General features: G+C 50.6%; 1 protein-coding gene across 1 annotated transcript in view; it reads left to right on the top strand.

The window, feature by feature from the left end:
• Positions 1 to 788: 788 nt before the first annotated feature.
• Positions 789 to 19,256, top strand: part of WNT9B (Wnt family member 9B) — a 29,310-nt gene continuing 10,842 nt past the window's right edge. The window contains exons 1-2 of the mRNA XM_078375417.1: positions 789 to 865; positions 972 to 1,220. Coding sequence (XP_078231543.1) covers positions 789 to 865; positions 972 to 1,220 — 326 coding nt within the window. The remainder of the gene's footprint in view (positions 866 to 971; positions 1,221 to 19,256) is intronic.

The raw sequence follows: 19,256 nt of genomic DNA, 5'->3' as shown, positions 1-19,256 counted from the left end.
CTGTCTGCTCCACTGTCCACTCTGGATTTCTGCGCTGGGGAACATCAGCGGCATTTTGTAAAAAGCCCACGGAGGCCCACGCTGCGCACCTCGCCGGTGACAGCCACTCTCCCGCGTAAAGACAGGGTGCCCTTTCCTCTCTCCCCTCTGACCAGGAGTTCCCTTGGGGACTCCATTTGCAGGGCCACAGAGTCCCCCGAGCCACTGAACATGTGTTTCCCTCGCTTCCAGAGAGCGGTTCTGCGTCAGGATCCGGCTCTGCCCTGAGTCCGGGGGTTGCGGCGAAGAGACCGGCTCTCGCTGGGCAGGAGGGCGGACAATACCCGGGTTTTCCACCGACTCCAGGTGCGTCTCTGCTACCCTCCACCGTCTCTGTCTCGGAGAAGCTATTGCACTTGCCTCCGCCCCACCCCGGAGAGGCAGAATCTCCTCCGTCCCCGCCCCGTACCCTCCTCCCAGCCTCTCCGGACCCGGGGGGCTTCACGTTCCGCCGCCGCGACCTCTGGCGCGCGCGGCGCCAGGTGAGCGCTCACCTGGGGCGGGAGGGTGAGACGACAGGGCCAGGGCGGGCCCAGGGTGGCGGCCCCACCGCGACGAGGCGGGGCGAGAGCAATGGGGCCAATGGGGCGGGGGGCTCGCTGCCCGGGATTGGGGCGCCGCCCGATCTCCCTCCCCCAAGCCTCCTGCTCCGCCCCCACCCGGGTTTAAAGCCCCGCGGGCGGCTGGTGGCGGCGCTGCGAGCTTGAGCGGCGCGAGGAGATGCTACAGGGCGCCGCGCCGCCGGCACCATGCGCCCCCCGCCCGCGCTGGCCCTGGCCGGGTTCTGCCTGCTGGTGCTGCGCGCCGCCGCCGCCTCCTATTTCGGGTCAGTGCCCGCCGCGCCCCCCGCCCGCTCCCCGACCCGCCCGCCTCACCCTCTTCCAGCTACAGCTGGGTCAATTTTCCCTCCCGCTGTCCTTGGCCCTGCGGAGGTCTCGAACTCAGACCCTAGCTCTGCGCGACCCAGCCCACCTCTCAGTGAGAGTTCGCGCCCTGAGCTCGGTCTCTGGCTTCCCGGGCTCCGAATCCATCGCCCTGTTCGGTGTCCGAGTCTCTGGTCCCCTCCACCGCCGCTGTCCTCACCCCACCGGGTCTCGGACTCTGCGCGTGCCTCGGGCCCTGGCCCCGCCCGTCCAGGCGTCAGCCCTGAGCTCTGATGCCCTCTTGGGATCCTCACGAGGGTGCTCCGTCTGCCGCCATCCTGGGCTCCGTCGAGCCGAGACCAGGAGGGCTGGGTGGATGGGTGGGGTGGGCTGTTCCCGGTCTGGGGGCAGAGGATCGTGCGCGTCCACAGGGAATAAGGGAAGCTTCGGAGCGTGAGACAACAGCTACAGAAGCAGGAAGGAACCATGTGCTGGGGAAACCGGACCACGTCTTAGACCTGGCATGGGGTGATTTCTCAGGAGAATGCCGGAAAGAGCGAGAGTGCCCAGTGTCTGTGTGTGTGTGTGTGTGTGTGTGTGTGTGTGTGTGTGTGTGTGTGTACATAGTTGGAAAAGGAGGATCACAATGGGGGAGAGTCGGGCAGGTAACACTGGGGAGAGAGAGGGACAGGAACTATGAGGGGAATGTTTGGAGCAAAAGTTATCGGGCAATTGTTTCCAAGTTCCTTCTTGTCTGACCCTGAATTTCAGGGACTTGGTGAGGGGGTGGGTATCATGGGTAAGAAGGCACCTTCCCACCCTCCACACAAAGACAATTCCAGTATGTACAGCCTGTTGCTTTAAACCTTGCCTTCTTTTAAAATCTTCACCCCAAGTCAATAGGAGGCTTACAGTCTGAGTATATACAGCAAAGGCAGGAAAACACCAGGCAAGTGACCTACTAAAGGCTACTTTGAAGAAGTAGCCAGGGAGAGGTGTGTGAAGGTCTGAGAAATTCTGTACAGGTTGGAGTAAGGGCTGTGGGCTAATTTCCAGGTGGTTAAAACACATCTAGGCTGTGGGCACTGGCTTTTTCTGAAATATATGGGGAGGGAAGGAGGGCATCATCCCAGACCCTAGCTTTGGGCTCAGCTTGCTAATGACGTGGGAAGACCACTCAGTCTCTGGGCCTCAGTTTCTCCTTTTGTATAAAGAAGGGGCTGAACTTGATATGACTGATCCTTTTGCAATCCACCCCAAGAACAGTGCACAACATATTTGCTTCCTGAAGATTTCAGGCTTGAAGAAATGGTTGTTGCCTCTGCAGGCAGGATGTCATCACTAGGGCACAAACTGGGTTCAGTCTCGCCACTTGGTAGCTGCGTGCTCTTGGCCAAGTCACTTAACCTCTCAGTCTCTCAGTTTCTCAATCTGTATAATGAAGATTTTACTGCCTATTTTATAACAGATGGAGCTAGTACATGTAAAGCACTTAGGACATTGTCTAGCACACAGTAAATGCTCAACTAATGCTAGTGAGTTTTTTTCAAGATGGAGTCTCCCTCTGTCACCCAGGCTGGAGTGCAGTGATGTGATCTTGGGTCACTGCAACCTCCGTCTCCTGGGTTCAAGCGTTCTCCTGCCTCAGCCTCCTGAGTAGCTGGGACTACAGATGTGTGCCACCGTGCCCAGCTAGTTTTTGTATTTTTAGTAGACATGGGGTTTCACTGTGTTGGTCAGGCTGGTCTCGAGCTCCTGACCTCAGTCTGCTAGACTGAGCCTCCCAAAGTGCTGGGATTACAGGCATGAGTCACCAGGCCTGGTTAGTGATTATTTTCATTAAGGGAACCAGGTATAGAATCTTGATGTCCTGGCCCTACCAGCTCTCTGAGCTGGAATGGAGAGGGACAGGGAAAATGGTACCTATATCCTCTTACACACCAGCTCATTTCTACAATTCATTTGTTTATTTGGGTTTTATGGTTGGAGATGGGGCAAGAGTCAGGTGGGATGAGAGGAGAGGGATTCCAGGAGGACCATCCTAGCTGCTGTGTTGGAGGGGAAAGGTGTTCTCAGCAGTGCATGGGGTTAGAATTTGAGGGATATGAGTGAGGAGCAGCCTTGAAAATGACGGGTGAGATGTTCGAGCAGGCCTGGGTTAGGGCTGAGAGGGGTGAGTATCTGAGCCACTTCTTCCAGGTCAGGAGTCCAGCTGGAAAGAGCTGACAAAGGACACAAAAGCCACCACCACCCCAATCTGGGGAGCAGGACAGATACTCAGAGAATAAACTAAAACTGGGGTCTCATGCTTTGAAGTGTTTGGTCTCAGGAAACAGACAGGATTCAGCCTGAGCTCTAAGTGAAGAAACCCTCTTGTGACTTAGACCAGGTTTCCCAGCTTCCTATCCACATTTGCTCTCTGGGAGGAATCTGGGATCAGTCATCTACACTGGGATGGGCCAGTGAGGCAGGGCGCTTCTTCCTTCCTCCACAAGCCATTTGCATTTGCGTCTAATACCAAGTGCTTTGGCATCCTGATCAGAGAAAATGCAAACATCAGGAGGGCAGGTGAGGCTGATCTTCTTGGGCTCTTTCAGATCATAGTATTACAGACTTCAGAGTTGTAAATGACCCCAGAAGGATCTCTGTTCCAAAACTCACTGCTTCAAGCAGCATGTATTATCCCAATTTTTCAGATGAGGTGACCCTCCAACCCCAGTGAGCCAGCTGTTGCTTCTGCTGCTTTTGAGTGAGCCTAGAGCCTAATTCTGTTAATGGTGATTTAAAAAAAAAACAAAAAAACAAAACAAAACAGAAATAGTACTGCAGATTACAAATTACCCTTTTTTTTTTTTTTTTTTTTTTGAGATGGCGTCTCACTCTGTTGCCCAAGCTGGAGTGCAGTGTCATGATCTCAGTTCACTGCAACTGCCACCTCTTGAGCTCAAGTGATTCTCCTATCTCAAGCCTCCTGAAAACTAGGACAGGGTTTCACCATGTTGGGCAGGCTGGCCTCGAACTCCTGACCTCAGGTGATCTACTTGCCTCAGCCTCCCAAAGCACTAGGATTACAAGCATGAGTTACCATGCCGGCCCAAATTACTTTCTCATACAGCTGCCTCTCTCATCTGATCCTCAGAGCCATTCTTCCAGAGCCATGTAGGATGGGTGTAAATAGTTCCCACAAGGAGTCTGAAGGTCAGAAAGGTTCAGTGAGTCACCCGATGTCACACAGTGAATTGGTGGGGGAGGCTGAATAGAAACCATGTTCTGCTTCCAGTTTGAGCCCTTCACCCTACAGGGAGCAGCCTCCCGAGCTAAGGCAGTGAGAGGGCAGCCGTGGCTGCAGAGAGGCCGCAGAGCGTGAGAGTGAAGGGAGGCTCTCTTCCCTGCTTAATTGACTCTTTCAGATCCTCTTGGCTATAATGTGATGGGCAAGGCCCCATATTCTTTTCTGTCCTCAGTAATGAGACAGGATGCACTGACCCCTGCTAGGCTGTCAGGTGGGTGCAGAGAACAGCATGATGGCAGTAGGACAGAAGGCGGACCAGAGGTCAGAGGCAGAAATAGTCCTGGCTCTGGGACACTCTCTGTGTTGTCCTTGATCAAGTCACTCTTCTCCAAGGTCAGTAGCAACTGGAGGTCCTGAGGTTCCCTGAGGTTAACAGTCCTGGTCCTGGGTCTGGAAGTCTAGGATTGCCAAAGAGCTTTTATTTTGGCTTTGAGTGCCTAAAAATTCCACAGATGTTAAACTTCTGTGATGTCGTATAAATGAAAATGCACTGCATTATGTGATGAGCTGGGCACAAGACAGGCGTAGTTACCCAATCCAGGCTTGCTTATTTATTTGTTTATTTATTTATTTAGAGATGGAGTCTTGCTCTGTCACCCAAGCTGGAGTGCAATGGTAAGTTCTCAGCTCACTGCAACCTCCACCTCCCAAGTTCAAGAGATTCTCCTGCCTCAGCTTCCCAAGTAGCTGGGATTACAGGCGTGTACCACCACACCCAGCTGATTTTTGTATTTTTAGTAGAGACAAGGTTTCACCACGTTGGTCAGGCTGGTCTTGAACTCCTGACCTCCAGTGAACCACCTCAGCCTCCCAAAGTGCTGGGCTTATAGGTGTGAGCCACCATGTCCGGCCCCCAATCCTTTTTAAGTCATCCCAATGGCTTCGTAACTAGAAATAGTTTCTGTGGATGCAGTTTTTAAAATCATAGTTAACTTTGGTGATGTTTCTTCAGTGTGTGACCTCTGCACTCATCAAGTTTCTTTCCACTCTAGGGACAGTACTGAGAAGTTTATAAAAGTGCAGGATAGTGAATCCCAGCTTTGCCTGTTGCTAGCTCTGTGACTTTGGACAAGTGTCTTAACCTTGCTGAGCGTAGGGTTATGAGAACACCCATCTGAGGGGCAACGCTGAGGCTTAATTGAAACAATGAAGGGAAGGACTGGATGGGGTGCCTGGCATATACATGCTAAGTGCTTAGTCCAGGCTCACTGTCTGGGTGCTGGGGTTCTAAACATCATCCCAGGTGGTGGAAGAGTCATTACTGTCATTCCACTGGAGAAACAAAACATAACCTTTATTTTCCCCCCAAATCATTGTTATATACAATGAAATGCATGCATTTTTTTTTTTTTTAAGATGGAGTCTTACTATGTTGCCCAAGCTTGATTGCCATAGCATGATCTCGACTCACTGCAATCTCCACTCTCCGGGTTCAAGCGATTCTTCTGCCTCAGCCTCCTAAGTAGCTGGGATGACAGGCATGCACCACCATGCCTGGCTAGTTTTTGTATTTTTAGTGGAGACAGGGTTTCACCATGTTGGTCAAGCTGGTCTTGAACTCCTGACCTCAGGTGATCCACCCACCTCAGCTTCCAAAAGTGCCAGCACTGTGCCCGGCCAATGCATGCATTTTAAAATGTACAGTTTGGGTTTTAACAAATTATACACCTGTGTAACACATTTGTGGTGACTACAATGACTACATGGGACATTTCCACTATCCCAAAGGATCCCTTGTGCCTCTTTGTAATCAGTCCTCTCCACCAGCCCCTGGCTACCCCACTTCTCTGCTTTCAGTCACTCTATGTTAGTTTTGCCTGTTCTAGAAGTTTATATCAATGAAATCATGCAGTGTGTAGCCTATTATGCCTGGATTCTTTTGCTTAGCATAGAGTTTTTGAGATTCATCTATGTCATAGAATACAGCAATAGCCCATTCCTTTTCATGGCTGAGTATTCCTTCGTATGGCTGAACCACAAATTGTTTATTCATGTCCCCACTTGCTAGGTATTTGGATTATTTTGGCTGGGCACAGTGGCTCATGCGTGTAATCCCAGCACTTTGGGAGGGATTGGTGGGTCACCTGAGGTCAGGAGTTCAAGACCAGTCTGACCAACATAGTGAAAACCAATCTCCACTAAAAATACAAGAATCAGATGGGCATGGTGGTGGTGGTGCATATCTGTGGTCCCAGCTGCTCAGGAGGCTGAGGTAGGAAAATCACTTGAAGCCAGGAGGCAGAGGTTGCAGTGAGCCAAGATGGTGCCACTGCACTCCAGCCTGGGCAACAGAGCAAGACTGTGTCTTTAAAAAAAAAAAAAAATTGAGTATTTGTAGTTTTGGACTATTCCAGGTAAAGCTGATACGAACATCCATGTGTATTTCTTTTTGTGGGTGTATGCTTTCATTTCTCTTGGATAACTGTCTAGGAGTGGATTGTTGGAGCATATGGTTAGTATCTGCATAACTTGTAGAATTGGTGTTTTTCAGAGGGGTTTTTACCATTTTACACAGGAATGCATGAGAGTTCCAGTTGCTCCATATTCTATTGTCAACTATTGTCAGTTTTAACTGTGGCATTTTCAGAGCTATGTAGTAATATCTCATTGTGGTTTTAACTTGTAATTCCCCATTGATGAACGGTGCCTTGAACATTTTTTCATGTGTATATTTGAATATCATTTCATTGAGTTACTTCTTATTTTAAGAGATCTTTATATATTTTGTTGTTGTTGCTGCTGTTGTTTGAGATGGAGTCTTAACTCTGTCGCCTAGGCTGGAGTGCAATGGTGCGATCTCGGCTCCCTGCCACTTCTGCCTCCTGGGTTCAAGTAATTCTTGTGGGTTGGCCTCCCGAGTAGCTGGGACTACAGCCATGCACCACCACAAAATTAGCTGGGCTAATTTTTGTATTTTTACTAGAGATAAGGTTTCATCATGTTGGCCTGGCTGGTCTTGAACTCCTGAGCTCTGGTGATCTGCCCGCCTCAACCTCCCAAAGTGCTGGGATTACAGGTGTGAGCCACTACACCCAGCCTAAGATTTCTTTATATATTTTAGATACAAGTCTTTGTCAGAAGTATTGGTAATATTTTATTCCTGCCTGTGACTTGCTGTTTCATTTTTTTATTGGTATCTTCTGAAGAGCAGATGTTTTTAATTTTGATGAAGTCTAGTGTATCAACCTTTTCTTCTATGGTTTGTGCTTTGTTGGTGTCCTATCCAAGAAATCTCTGCCTACCCAAAAGTTGCAAAGATTTCTTCCTATGGTTTCCTTTTTTTTTTTAGAAATGATCTCTTTCCATCATCCAGGCTGGAGTTCCCTTCTGCTGATTTTGAGTGAGGCTAGAGCCGAATTCTGTTGAATTAATAACTAATATTGCAGTTTACAAATCACTTTCTCATACAGGCCATTCTCTCATGTGATCCTCAGAGCCATTCCTTTAGAGCCATGTAGGATGGGTGTAAATAGTTTCCACTAGGAAACTAAATGTGTTACACAATCACGACTCACTGCAGCCTCGACCTTCTGGACTCAAGTGATCCTCCTGCCTCAGCCTCCTGAGTATCTGGGGCCACAGGCATGCACCAGCTAATTTTTTATTTTTTGTATAGATAAGGGGTTTTGCTATGTTTCCTAGGCTGATCTCAAACTCCTGGGCTCAAGTAATTCTCCTACCTCAGCCTCTCAAACTGCTGGGATTATGGGCATAAGCCACAGCACCTAGCTGTATTTTCTAGAATCTTTATAATTTTCTCTCTCTTTCTTTCTTTCCCTTTCTCCCTTCCTTTCTCCCTTCCTTTCTTCCTTCCTTCCTTCGTTCCTTCCTCCCTCCCTCCCTCCCTCCCTCCTTCCTTCCTTCTTTCCTTCCTTCCTTCCTTCCTTTCTTCCTTCTTTCCTTCTTTCTTTCCTCCTCTCCTCTCCTCTCCTTTCCTTTTTCCTTTCTTTCTTCAGTTTAATTATTGTTGCCCAGGCTGGAGTATGGTGGCATGATCTTGGCTCACTGCAACCTCTGTCTCCTGGGTGCATGTGATTCTCCTGTCTCAGCCTCCCGAGTAGCTAGGAGTACAGACACCTGCCACCATGCCTGGCTAATTTTGTATTTTTAGTAGAGATGGGATTTCACCATGTTGCCCAGGCTGGTTTCAAACTCCTGACCTCAGGTGATCCACCTACCTTGGCCTCCCAAAGTGCTGGGATTATAGGCAGGAGCCACCATGCCCAGCCAATTTTAGCTTTTACACTAAAAAAGTCTATGGTTCATTTTGAGTTAACTAGTGTGTACATCATGGAGTAAGGGGCAAGCTTATTATTTTGCATATGGATGTCCATGTGTTTCAGTGCCATTTGTTGAAATGATGATGTTTTCTCCACTGTCATCTTCATTGCTCATCAATTGATTCGATATGTGTGGGCCTATTTCTGGATGCTCTATTCTGTTTCATTCATCTATATGCCTATCCTTATGCCAATGCTATACAACCTTGATTACTGTAGCTTTAAAAAAATGTTTTTCCCAATGAGCCTTTTGTATTGACTATAGCTTTATAGCAGGTCTTGAAACTAAGTACTATAAGTTCTCTAACTGTGCACCGCATTTTCAAAATTGCATTGGCTATTCAGGATCATTGTATTTCAGCATAAATTTTAGTAGTAACTTGTCAATATCCACAAGAAAGGCTCCTGGGATTCTGACTGGGATTGCATTGAATCTATACATCTGCTTATGGAAGACTGACTTTCTACCAATATTGAGTCTGCTGATTCCCACAGAGGTAGGACCTTTCCATTTAGGGTTTTGTAATTTCCCTCAGCAGTGTTTTCTAGTCTTCAGTGTACAGGCATTGAACATTTAAAAAAAGAAATTATTCCTATGCGCCTTAGGTGTTTGGATGATATTGTTTTTATTTTTAAAACCCCCACATTTTTAGAAACTGAATTGGGGCCTGAGAAAAACATAGCTGGAGGGAATAAAGGGTAAAAGAAATTTTACTGCTTTTGTGGGGGCGGTGGATTGAAAACCAAACATCGCTGATAAGAATCATCGTGTTTTGGGAAGGAATTTAGGCCAGCTTGTCCCTGGCTGAGCTGTAACCCCTGAGGTGTTGGGCTCCAGAGTTGGGCTGAGAGTCAACCTAGCCTCTTCAGTGGATGACAGTGGACTTTCTGTGGCTGAGGACAGGAAGGAGGAGAGGAGGAAAGCGGGACCAGCAGACTCCTGAGCTGGAATCTCTTAAGGAAAAGTAGTCCTGGTGCCTTTGGGATTACGTGCTCAGGTGGAAGTTGGGCTCAAGGGGAGGAGGGGCAGGGTGACTTCCACCATGGCATCAGCATGAGCAGGATGGGACATGGCCCCAGGCCCTGTTATAGTGTCAGGAGCACTGGGCTTGTAGTCACACAGATCAGAGTTCAAATCTCCATCTACCACTTACTGACTGACCCAGGGCAAATCAGATAACCATTCTGACCTCAGTTTTCTCATCTGTAAAATGGGCTAATCTTGATCCCTTAGGCTTGTTGTAAGGGTTAAATACACATATGTAAAAGTATTAAAATGCTATCTCTGTATAAGGATTGAAAGAAATCTAGTGATCTGCCATACAGCATCCTGAGTTAAGAAGGGTCTTTGGTGATGACATCTGTTCCTTCCTCTCTGCGCCTGTATCCCAGCCACTGTACAATTCAGAACAAACCCAGCCTTTTCTGTGCTCTGCACTTTATATACAGTACTTTACCTCATACTGTGGCAACCTGAGAGGTAGGCGCTGAGATAATTCTCATTTAAAATTTCACTTATGTTTTCATTTTTAGAGAAATATGTTCTTGCTCTGTCACCCAGACTGGAGTGCAATGGCACGATCATAGCTCATTGCAGCCTTGAATTCCTAGGCTCAAGCTATCCTCCCACCTTAGCCTCCTGAGTAGCTGGGAATACTGGTGCACACCATCATGCCTGGCTAATTATTTTATCTTTTTAAGAGATGAGGTCTCACTACATTGCCCAGGCTGGTCTTGAACTCCTGGCCTCATGCAATCCTTCTGCCTCTGCCTTCTGAGTAGCTGGGATTACAGGCACAAGGTATCATATCTGGCCAGTTATCCTCATTTACAGGTGTATGTGTTGGGGGGAAACTCAGAGAGGCCAAGTGCCTTGCCCGAAGTCACTCAGCTAGTGCCTAACAGCACTGAGGCTTGAATTCTAATCTGTCAGAATCCAAGCCAGCCTCTTCATCTCTGCCTTATGTTGCCAGCGGAACCCCAGCTGGAGGCCTGTCCCCCTAGGACAGCTCTGCCCCTCTAAGCCCTGACTCTGTGGCCCAGGCCCTGCACTTGGCACTTGTCCTGGGCATCTCTGGCCTTGCATGGCTCAAACTCTTGGCTCATTAGCTAATTTTTCAGGTGCTCATGTCTTCAATTCACTTGTAGCTTCCCTTCACAGAGACCTTGGGGCCCTGCTGTTGGCTGAGCCCCACAGTCCCTAGTGCTGCTCCCTGGTCTGCAGTGAATGTCTTGGTGGACAGTACCCTCTCCTTTTCACTGGCCCTTCCTTCCCCCCATCCCCCCTGAATCTCCCTCCATGTCCTGTTCCATTCACTCTTTCATCTGCTTCCACGGGGCTCTCTGGGGCACATACTACCTCACCTAGGCCTGGCCAGAGCGAGCCATGACCTGGCTTCTGTCAGGATGGGAATTGGACACAAAGCAGAGGGCAGAGACATATCCCCATCAGACTCCAGAAATCAGCCACACCCACTGCTTCATAGCATGCTGGTAGCAACAGAGATGAGCTGGAGGGACAGGGCAGCCTCTTCCACACCTAAACCCCTCAATGGAGAGATGAAGGCTGAAGAGGAGGGTGAAGAGTCTTAGAGCCAGAAAGGCTTCAACTACCAAGCTCTGGTCAGTCCTCAAAACTTCCAAGAGGCTGGTTTTAGGGTAAGACCAGAGGGTTTGTTTTTCCTGATTGAGACCAGATGCTTTCAGAATTCAACATTTGTTTTTGAATTCTAGAAAAGTAGGCCAGGCAGGGTGGCTCATGCCTGTAATCCCATCATTTTGAAAGGCCGAGTTGCCTGAATCACCTGAGGTCAGAAGTTCGAGACCAGCCTGGCCAACATGGTGAAACTCCATATGTACTAAAAATACAAAAATAGCTGCTCACGGTAGCAGCCTCTTGTAATCCCAGCTACTTGGGAGGCTGAGGCAGGAGAATTGCTTGAACCTAGGAGGCGGAGTTTGCGGGTGAGCCAAGATTGTACCATTGCATGGCAGCCTGGGCAACAAGAGCAAAGCTCCTTCTCAGAAAAAAAAAAAAAAGAGAGAGAGAGAGAGAAAGAAAACAAAGAAAAGTAATATAGGAGGTAGGGGAGGCAGAAAAAAATAAAATTAAAAAATTAAAACTAAAAAATTGAAAGTCTAGAAAGGTAATGTATTGTGTATTCTGTGGCTAACAGCACCTCTAGCAAGGTCTAGGGCAGCACCTGTAATCAGACTGTATTATTTTTGCAGGAAGACGCCTACAGGTTAGGATAAATAAAGACCGTAATAGTCTTGCTGATTCAGGTCAGGGCTTTCGGCCATATGAGTCCACCACAATTGTTAAAAAAAAAAAAGAACTTGTGGTTTTCTGAGTTTCCTGGAATTTGGAATTGTGGATAAAGGTTTGTGACCTGTGGCAAACCTGGAGCCCATGTCACCACAAGAGGTTGTGCAAGCCGAGTTTTTGTTTTGTTTTGATTTGGTTTTGTGAAGGAGTCCTGCTCTCTTGCCCAAGCTTGGTGCAATGGCGTGATCTTGGCTCACTACAACCTCTACCTCCCTGGTTCAAGTGATTCTCTTGCTTCAGCCTCCAGAGTAGCTGTGACAACAGGCATCTGCCACCACACCTGGCTAATTTTTTTGTTTTTTTAAAGACGGGGTTTCACCATGTTGGTCAGGCTGGTCTTGAACTCCCAACCTCAGGCGATCCGCCCACCTTGGCCTCCAAAGTGCTTGGACTACAGGCATGAGCCACCAAACCGGGCCTAATTTTTTTGTATTTTTAGTAGAGATAGGGTTTCACCATGTTGGCCAGGTAGGTCTCAAGCTCCTGACCTCAAGTGATCCGCCCGCCTTGGCCTCCCAAAGTGCTGGGATTACAGGCGTGAGCCACTGTGTGCCCAGCCCAAGCCCAGGCCAGTTTCTTGGCTGGTCCTTGCTGGGTGCCACCAGGCTACCCAAGCATGATTCCTTCCCAGGAACTGAGGTTCAGAGGGAACCGGCCTGACTTTCAGACTCTGGGGTACAGGGCCCCACAGGAGCTGAGGACCAGAGCCAGACAGTCCCAAGATCTGGCACTGGGGAGAGCATTCGCTAGGAATCAGTCTCAGGCTGGGGAGGGCGTGGCCGCAGGCAGCTTCCTGCAGAGCCACGCCCTCCCAAAGCCTGCCCAGCCTGAGCTTGGGAAGGTTTGGTGTCGAGGTGTTGGGTGGTAGAGACCATATGGAGACCAGCAGGGTGGGACCACAGAGAGGCTGAAGAGAGCCCCGGGCTGCACTCTTTGCGTTATACATCTAACCTACTCTTTAGGTTAGACATCTAAGGGGCATAATAAGCAGCCAGCAGGTGTCTGTGGAGCATCTGCTTGGCGGGGGCAGGCATCTGGACTGGGAAATAACGGATCTCAGGGTATCAGGGTATGGAAAACCATGGCCTCTGCCAAAGAGCTTACAGGATACAGCTTGGAAGAGGAAGAAAGAAGCGTCAGCCATTCAGAGCTGATGGTACTATTTCCACAAAACTGGAAGAAGACAAAGAAAGAGGATAGTTAGAGGGGGATGGGGCTGGCAAGTAAGGAGGGCTTCCTAGAGGAGGCAAACACACATCACAGCATGCTGTGTGGGACCTCAGGATCACCTTCCCATTCTCTGCATTTTTAGTCAAGTGTTAAAAAAGGTCATGGGTGTAGAAGATTCCAGGGGATCTATGAAGGCTTTTGGACTGGGAGAAGGTAAACCAGGCAGAGGTTGCAGCATGGAGGTGGGACCAAGTTAGACATGGCAGAGGACAAGGGAGAGACTAGCCTGGCCGAGGGGAGAGGCCCTGTGCTCCAGCTCTGGCTGGCTCTGGGTTTAGGATGGTCCTAGTGGTTCTATTCTCAAGGGAGCTGCTCACAACTGCGTCCATCCCAGGGGGTGTCCTGGACTACTCTGGTTGGATCCTTGATCAGGCAGGGAGGTTCCTGCTGTCCCTAGAGCTGAGTGGGGGGTATGGACCATCCACGGGACCTGCAAGAGAACAAGTGGAATCTGCAGCATGGGACATCTCTGCCTAGAGCCTGTGCAGACAATGGCACTTTCCTCAGCATCGAGGGGTCACCCACAAGCCATTGCCCAGGGACCTGGCCCTTCCAGGGCTCAAGCCCAGCCTGAGCCTGCCTGTGCATGGGAAGAAGGTGATCAAAGCCCAGGGTGCATTCAAGAGCCTGCCCAGCTAGTTAGTTGGTCAGCTTGTCATGGTTAAATAACGGCTGGAGTCACCCAGCTAGGACCCCTGGTTGGGTAGGAGCTTGCCACCGGAAGTGCGGCTTCAGCCACAATTTGCCTTTCCCTGAAGTTCCCACCCACCGCCTCCACATCCCCACACCAAGCTCCCCCAGCTCCTTCTCTCTTCATATGCCAGGCCCTCTCCTCTGGTCTTCCCTCTGCCTAGCCAAGTATGTTCTCAAGCACTGGTATTGTAGCAGACTCTCACACTTTAGTATGAATAGGCAGGCCACTTCAGTAAGCCTGATTTCTGACTTTTTGCTGAAAAGAGACTGAGTTTCAGACCAAGGAAAGTAGCCTTAAACAGAGGGTCTTTCTCTCCCTTCCTGAGGTCCCACCCTTAGGCCACTCAGGGGGTCAGAGGAGTCCTGACCAGGCTTCCTTCCCTCAAGACCTAGCTGTCTTGTGTTTCCGCCACCTTAGATGTTTGATGTGGTGATACTGATTTGGCTTCCCTGAAGGGCTGGGGCTGCAAGCAGAAACTGCCAAGCTTGGTGGGAGCAATCAAGAGACCTGGGCCACACACCCAGCCCTGCTACCAAGTCAGTGGGTCACCTTGGATGACCAATCTTGCGTGAACTTGCAGGGAACCAGATAGGTCAAAGCAGAGACCTGCACATTTGGCTCACTCTACCCCTCCTGCTTCCCTGCAGTGGCCTCCAGGATACCTCCCAGGAGCCAGCAGAGCAAAACTTCTGAGCGAGGGGACCTAAAAGGGTTTCTCCAGCTCTAATGTATAATGATTTGAATGGTGTACATTTGGACTCAGCCTAGGAACTGGGGGAGATGTTTACAGTCACAGACTCATAGAGGTGATGGATCCTTCTGTGCAGGAATGACTGGGGACTCTCTGCAGTCACTGTGCCACTTGACACATGCGTGCCAGGGACAAAGGCTCCCCCTCCTTGGCTTCAGCCGAGCCTAAAGAGAGGGAGAGAGACAGGAGGAGCAAGGAGGAAGCATTTCCTTCGCAGATGTTGAACTAGCCACGCTGTAAATGCCGGGCATTGTTGAGATGCAAAGCATGCTCCCTGTGCGAGCTGTGAGCTGCCCACTCAGCCCTGAGCATGTCTCCCCGATGCCATCCCCGTAGGCAGCCCAGTCTGCGGTTGTGAGACAGGAAGTGGGGCTGCGCTTGGAGAGACAGAGCCCACAGCTGGACCCGGCTCTTTCCTCTGAGTCAGGGATGGGTGGGGGACAAGGCTGTGGGGCGGGCTCCAGTGGGGAGGCGTGGACAGATTCAGTCCTCAGGGTGGGTTTGTGGGGATGGAGGATGAGAGCTGGCAAGAAGAGGAAGGCTGGATCCAGGGGTGGGGGTAGGGGTGGGGGAGCCAGATGGGAGGAACAAGTGGTCTTAAGGTCTGTGGGTGGATGGGGCACAAGGCTGATGCTCAGAAAAGTCCCTTTTGCTGTATGTGACAGGGTCTCACTCTGTCACCCAGGCTGGAGTGCAGTGGTGCGATCACAGCTCACTGCAGCCTTGACCACATGGTGGCACATGCCAACATACCCAGCTAATTTTTAAAGTTTTAATTTTATAGAGACAGGACCTCACTTATGTTGCCCAGGCTGGTTTCAAACTCCTGGGCTCTAGTGATTCATCTGCCTTGGCCTCCCAAAGTGCTGGTGCTACAGGTGCACGCCACCATGCCTGGCCAAAAGATCCTTTATAGTTGTGCTTTTGTTTTCTGATACTCAGTTAATAAAGGTATAAGGGAATGAGTGAGTAAGTGAAAAGATGGGCTGGAGAGAGTTGGGCATAAAGATAGGAAGGTAGGAAACAGTTGTTTCTGAATTTCCCTGGCTGCAGGACGTCATGGAGGAGGTGCAAGGTGGCTCTAAGTGCTGTAGAGGAGAAAGACGTCTGGAAGGTGGAGGGGAGGGTGTGCTCACAGTATGGGATATCTGGGGCCTCCCAGTGTAACAGCAGGAGGGGAGAGAAGCCTGGAGTTGGTGTTGAGTGCCCACTTTCAAAGAAGGGCTGCCCAGGGCCATGGTGCCCCATCTTACTGGGCCAGGCACTGACCTCACCCAACTCCCTGCTGCTGGGAAGAGGTTGGGAGTAGAGACCAGGGAAGGGGATAGGGGTGTGAGTGTGTGTGTGAGAATGTGTGTGTGAGTGTAGGTGTGTATGAGTATGTATGTGTGGGTGTGTATATGTGAGAGTAAATGTGCATGAGAGGATGTGTGTGTGTGAGTGTGTGTGTGTATTTGTGTGTGTAGGGGGATCAGTGAGGGCCAGTAGAGGTAGACAGACGTTTGAGATGAAAGCACAAAGGGCACACTCACCATGCAAATGGCCCTGCAGCAAAAGCCTGTTATTGGGAGCATCTGATGGGGTTTTGCAGGGTGGTGGCCAGCACCCCCAGCAGCACAAGGCTTTTCTGGTTCCCAGGCAGCAGCCTGCAGTTGGCATGGCCCTGGCACAATGCACCATTCCTGGACCCTCCAGCTGAGAGTCCAGACACACTGGTATTACCTGGTGCCCTGGAAACCACCCGCCTTGTCCTGTGCCACCCACCTACCACATCCTAGGCATAGCCTCTGCTGAAACCAGCAGACTCTCTCAAGCAAAAACAAGGGTGGGAGTAGGTGGAAGAACAGGACGTGGGCCACTCTGAGGTGATGAGAAAAGCTCTCCATCCACCTGGTCTTTCCCAGAAAGCCTGGAGTGCTCCCTGAGAGCTCTTTCTTGCCTCCTCCCCACCCCCACACCTCCAACAGGCAGGATGGGACTGGTCAAGATCAACTTCTTACCTGCACAGTGCCAGGAGTTCTGATCTGGGTCCCTGGGCAGCTACTGGTGGGTTCCAAGCTTCCTCTTCCTTCCCCTTCCTGGGGTCTGGAGAGAGTTTGGAGGACTCCTGAATCCAACCAAGTTCCTTCCAGACTGTGAGCTTCTTGAGGGCAGGACCATGTCCCAGCACAGTGGCTGGCACATGGTAGATGCTCAATAATGACAAATACTTATCTGGAGTGTCCAATGTGCCAGGCACCGCTCTCAGAGCACAGGGAGGTAAAGCACCTTGCACAAGGTAGCACAACTAGGAAGAGGTGGAGGTGGGATTTGAACCCAGGTAGTCTGGCTCCAGCCACGCCCATTCATGAGTTAAGGTGTATTTGTTTGATGGAATGAGCTCAGGTGGTGAGGGGACAGCCCTGAGGCCACCTCTGAGTAAGTCAGTCCTGGGATTAGACTACCCCCCAAGGCCAGAATAGCCTTGGGGCATGAGATCCTTGGGCCCCACTCTCCAGGCAGGGTGTGGGTGATTATTGAAGGGTGAGGTCCCTGGGGTCCTGCTGATGGTGGACAGAGCAGTCTCCTGGGAGGCTTTCCCCAAAGCCTGGGAGAGCCATCTTCTGCTTCCTTCAAGGTCACCCCAATGGGTCAGCTTTAGCCACATTTGTGGGTGCCGTCTACCTTGGAGAGTGGGAAAGGAAGTGGGTGGGAGGTGCCAGGAGGGTCAGAAGAGACCTGAGGGTGGGAGTGTGTGTGACGTGAAGTCCTGAGGGCACCCTTGACTTCTCCCACTCTAGAGAAAGACAGACTGGTCTGTCAAGTGGTTGAGGGTGCCTTGGGGTCAAAGCCAGAGGTCATCGCATGTGTGGGGGTGGGGTCTCTGGTCTTATGATCAACCTGACCACCAAGGACCATGAGGCGAGGGTACAGAGGGCAGAGGGGCACAGACTGGGGCAGAGAGGGAAGGAGGAGGCTGCTGGTCACTTGGGGTAATTGCTTTCTTAATAGGAAAAGAGAGGCTAGAAATTAGCCTGGGGGAGCCTGAGACAGACAGGGATAGGGGAGGTAGCTGGGCCAGAGCAGGTGCAGCCTGAAGGAGTGGTGGCCCCAGGAGGCTCAGGAGCACCTGAGCCAGGCAGTTGCCCCCAGCCCAGAAGAGCAATTAGCAAGTTGGCAAACAACCCTTCCTCTGCCCTTTAGTTCAGAACCCTGGTTACTTGTTTGACTGATCTGATAGCATCTGACTGGCCACAAGGCAGCGTCTTCATTAAGACTCCCATATTTAGCCAGGCGAGGTGGCTCATGCCTATAATCTCAGCCCTTTTGGAGGCCAAGGTGGGCAGATCACCTGAGGTCAGGAGTTCCAGACCAGCCTAGCCAACATGGGGAAACCCTGTCTCTACTAAAAATACACAGAAAAACTAGCTGGGCATGGTGGTGTGTGCCCGTTACTCCAAACTACTCAGGAGGCTGAGGCAAGAGAATCACTTGAACCCAGGAGGCAGAGGTTGCAGTGAACCAAGATTGAACCAGCCTGAGTGACAGAGTAAGACACCATTAAAAAAAAAATTCTGGATTCATAAGATTAAGGAAGCTCACTCGAATTTCTCCAGTTGTCCATCTTATCCTCTTGGCACTCAGCTAACTGTGGGTAATCGAGATTTCACAGAGGGACCCACTGAGTGGTGTCTGCAGGCCTGGGATGCCAGAGAGTATGACTTCCTCCAGGGGATGACACCATGCCTGCTGACCTCTGAGCAGGCTGGAGCCTGCCACACCCAGAATTATTCTGGGGTCCAGGAAGATAGCTTCCCAGCAGAAGCCATGGGCTGCACATACGTAGAATTCACTGCTTAGGAAAATAGGTGGTCATTTTCTAAATGTGATGTCCTGGTACTTTCTTCAAAGGAAATATGATCCCAAGCTGCAACACAGAGAACAAGCAGAGGGAAACTGGGTTTTGGGGGCCTCTCAGGCTGTCTTCCTAGGCCCTGTGGGGTTCCCGAGGCAGTACCAGGGAGCCTTCTTTGAGAGCAGCCCTGGGCAGACCAGGGCCCAGTGTGGCCTGCGGCCTCTGTGCGGTTGGCTGCCTTTCCTGGTCATTAATCGCTACTAAGTGTCATTACCACTAATAAAATTAACCGACTTGATACTAGACTCCCTGAGCCATCAATCTCAGGGTCCATTAGATGAAATTTAAAAAACAGATGCCTCTGGGGTGGGGCCCGGGAATTGGTATTCCACCGAGTTCCCAGGCAAGGCTGGCTGTGCCAAGGTGGGCACCGTTTGAGACTCATTGCCCCCTCCAGGGTCTCTTCCCCTGGATGTTGTGGACAGTGAGGTGGGGTGGGGCCCTTCTGGGCACTGCAGGGTACTGGGCAGCATCCGTGGCCTCCACCTACTCCATGCCAGAAACATCAAAAACAAAAACAAACCAACAAAACCCAGATGCCTGTTGAATGAGTGGAGGGGTTTGCTGGGTCTGGCTCCCAAGGGCAGCCTTGGGAATTCTGGCATTCTCCAGATTTCAGAGGTCGTAATCGAGGGCAACGCCTTTAGTTAGACAAGCAACTTTGAGCCTCCAATCTACACTACAGACAGGGAGTCTCAGACAAGAACACAGCTTGGGTGGGGTGCAGTGGCTCACATCTATAATTCCAACACTCTGGGAGGCTGAAGCGGGCAGGTCACTTGAGGTCAGGAGTTCGAGACCAGCCGGGCCAACATGGTGAAACCCCCTTTTTACTAAAAATATGAAAATTAGCTGGGCATGGTGGTGCATGCCTGTAGGCCCTC

This window comes from Callithrix jacchus, chromosome 5, assembly GCF_049354715.1.
Source record: "Callithrix jacchus isolate 240 chromosome 5, calJac240_pri, whole genome shotgun sequence".
Lineage (NCBI taxonomy): Eukaryota > Metazoa > Chordata > Mammalia > Primates > Cebidae > Callithrix > Callithrix jacchus.
Note: the sequence above shows the minus strand (reverse complement) of the source record. Positions and strands in the feature narration are given on the sequence as shown.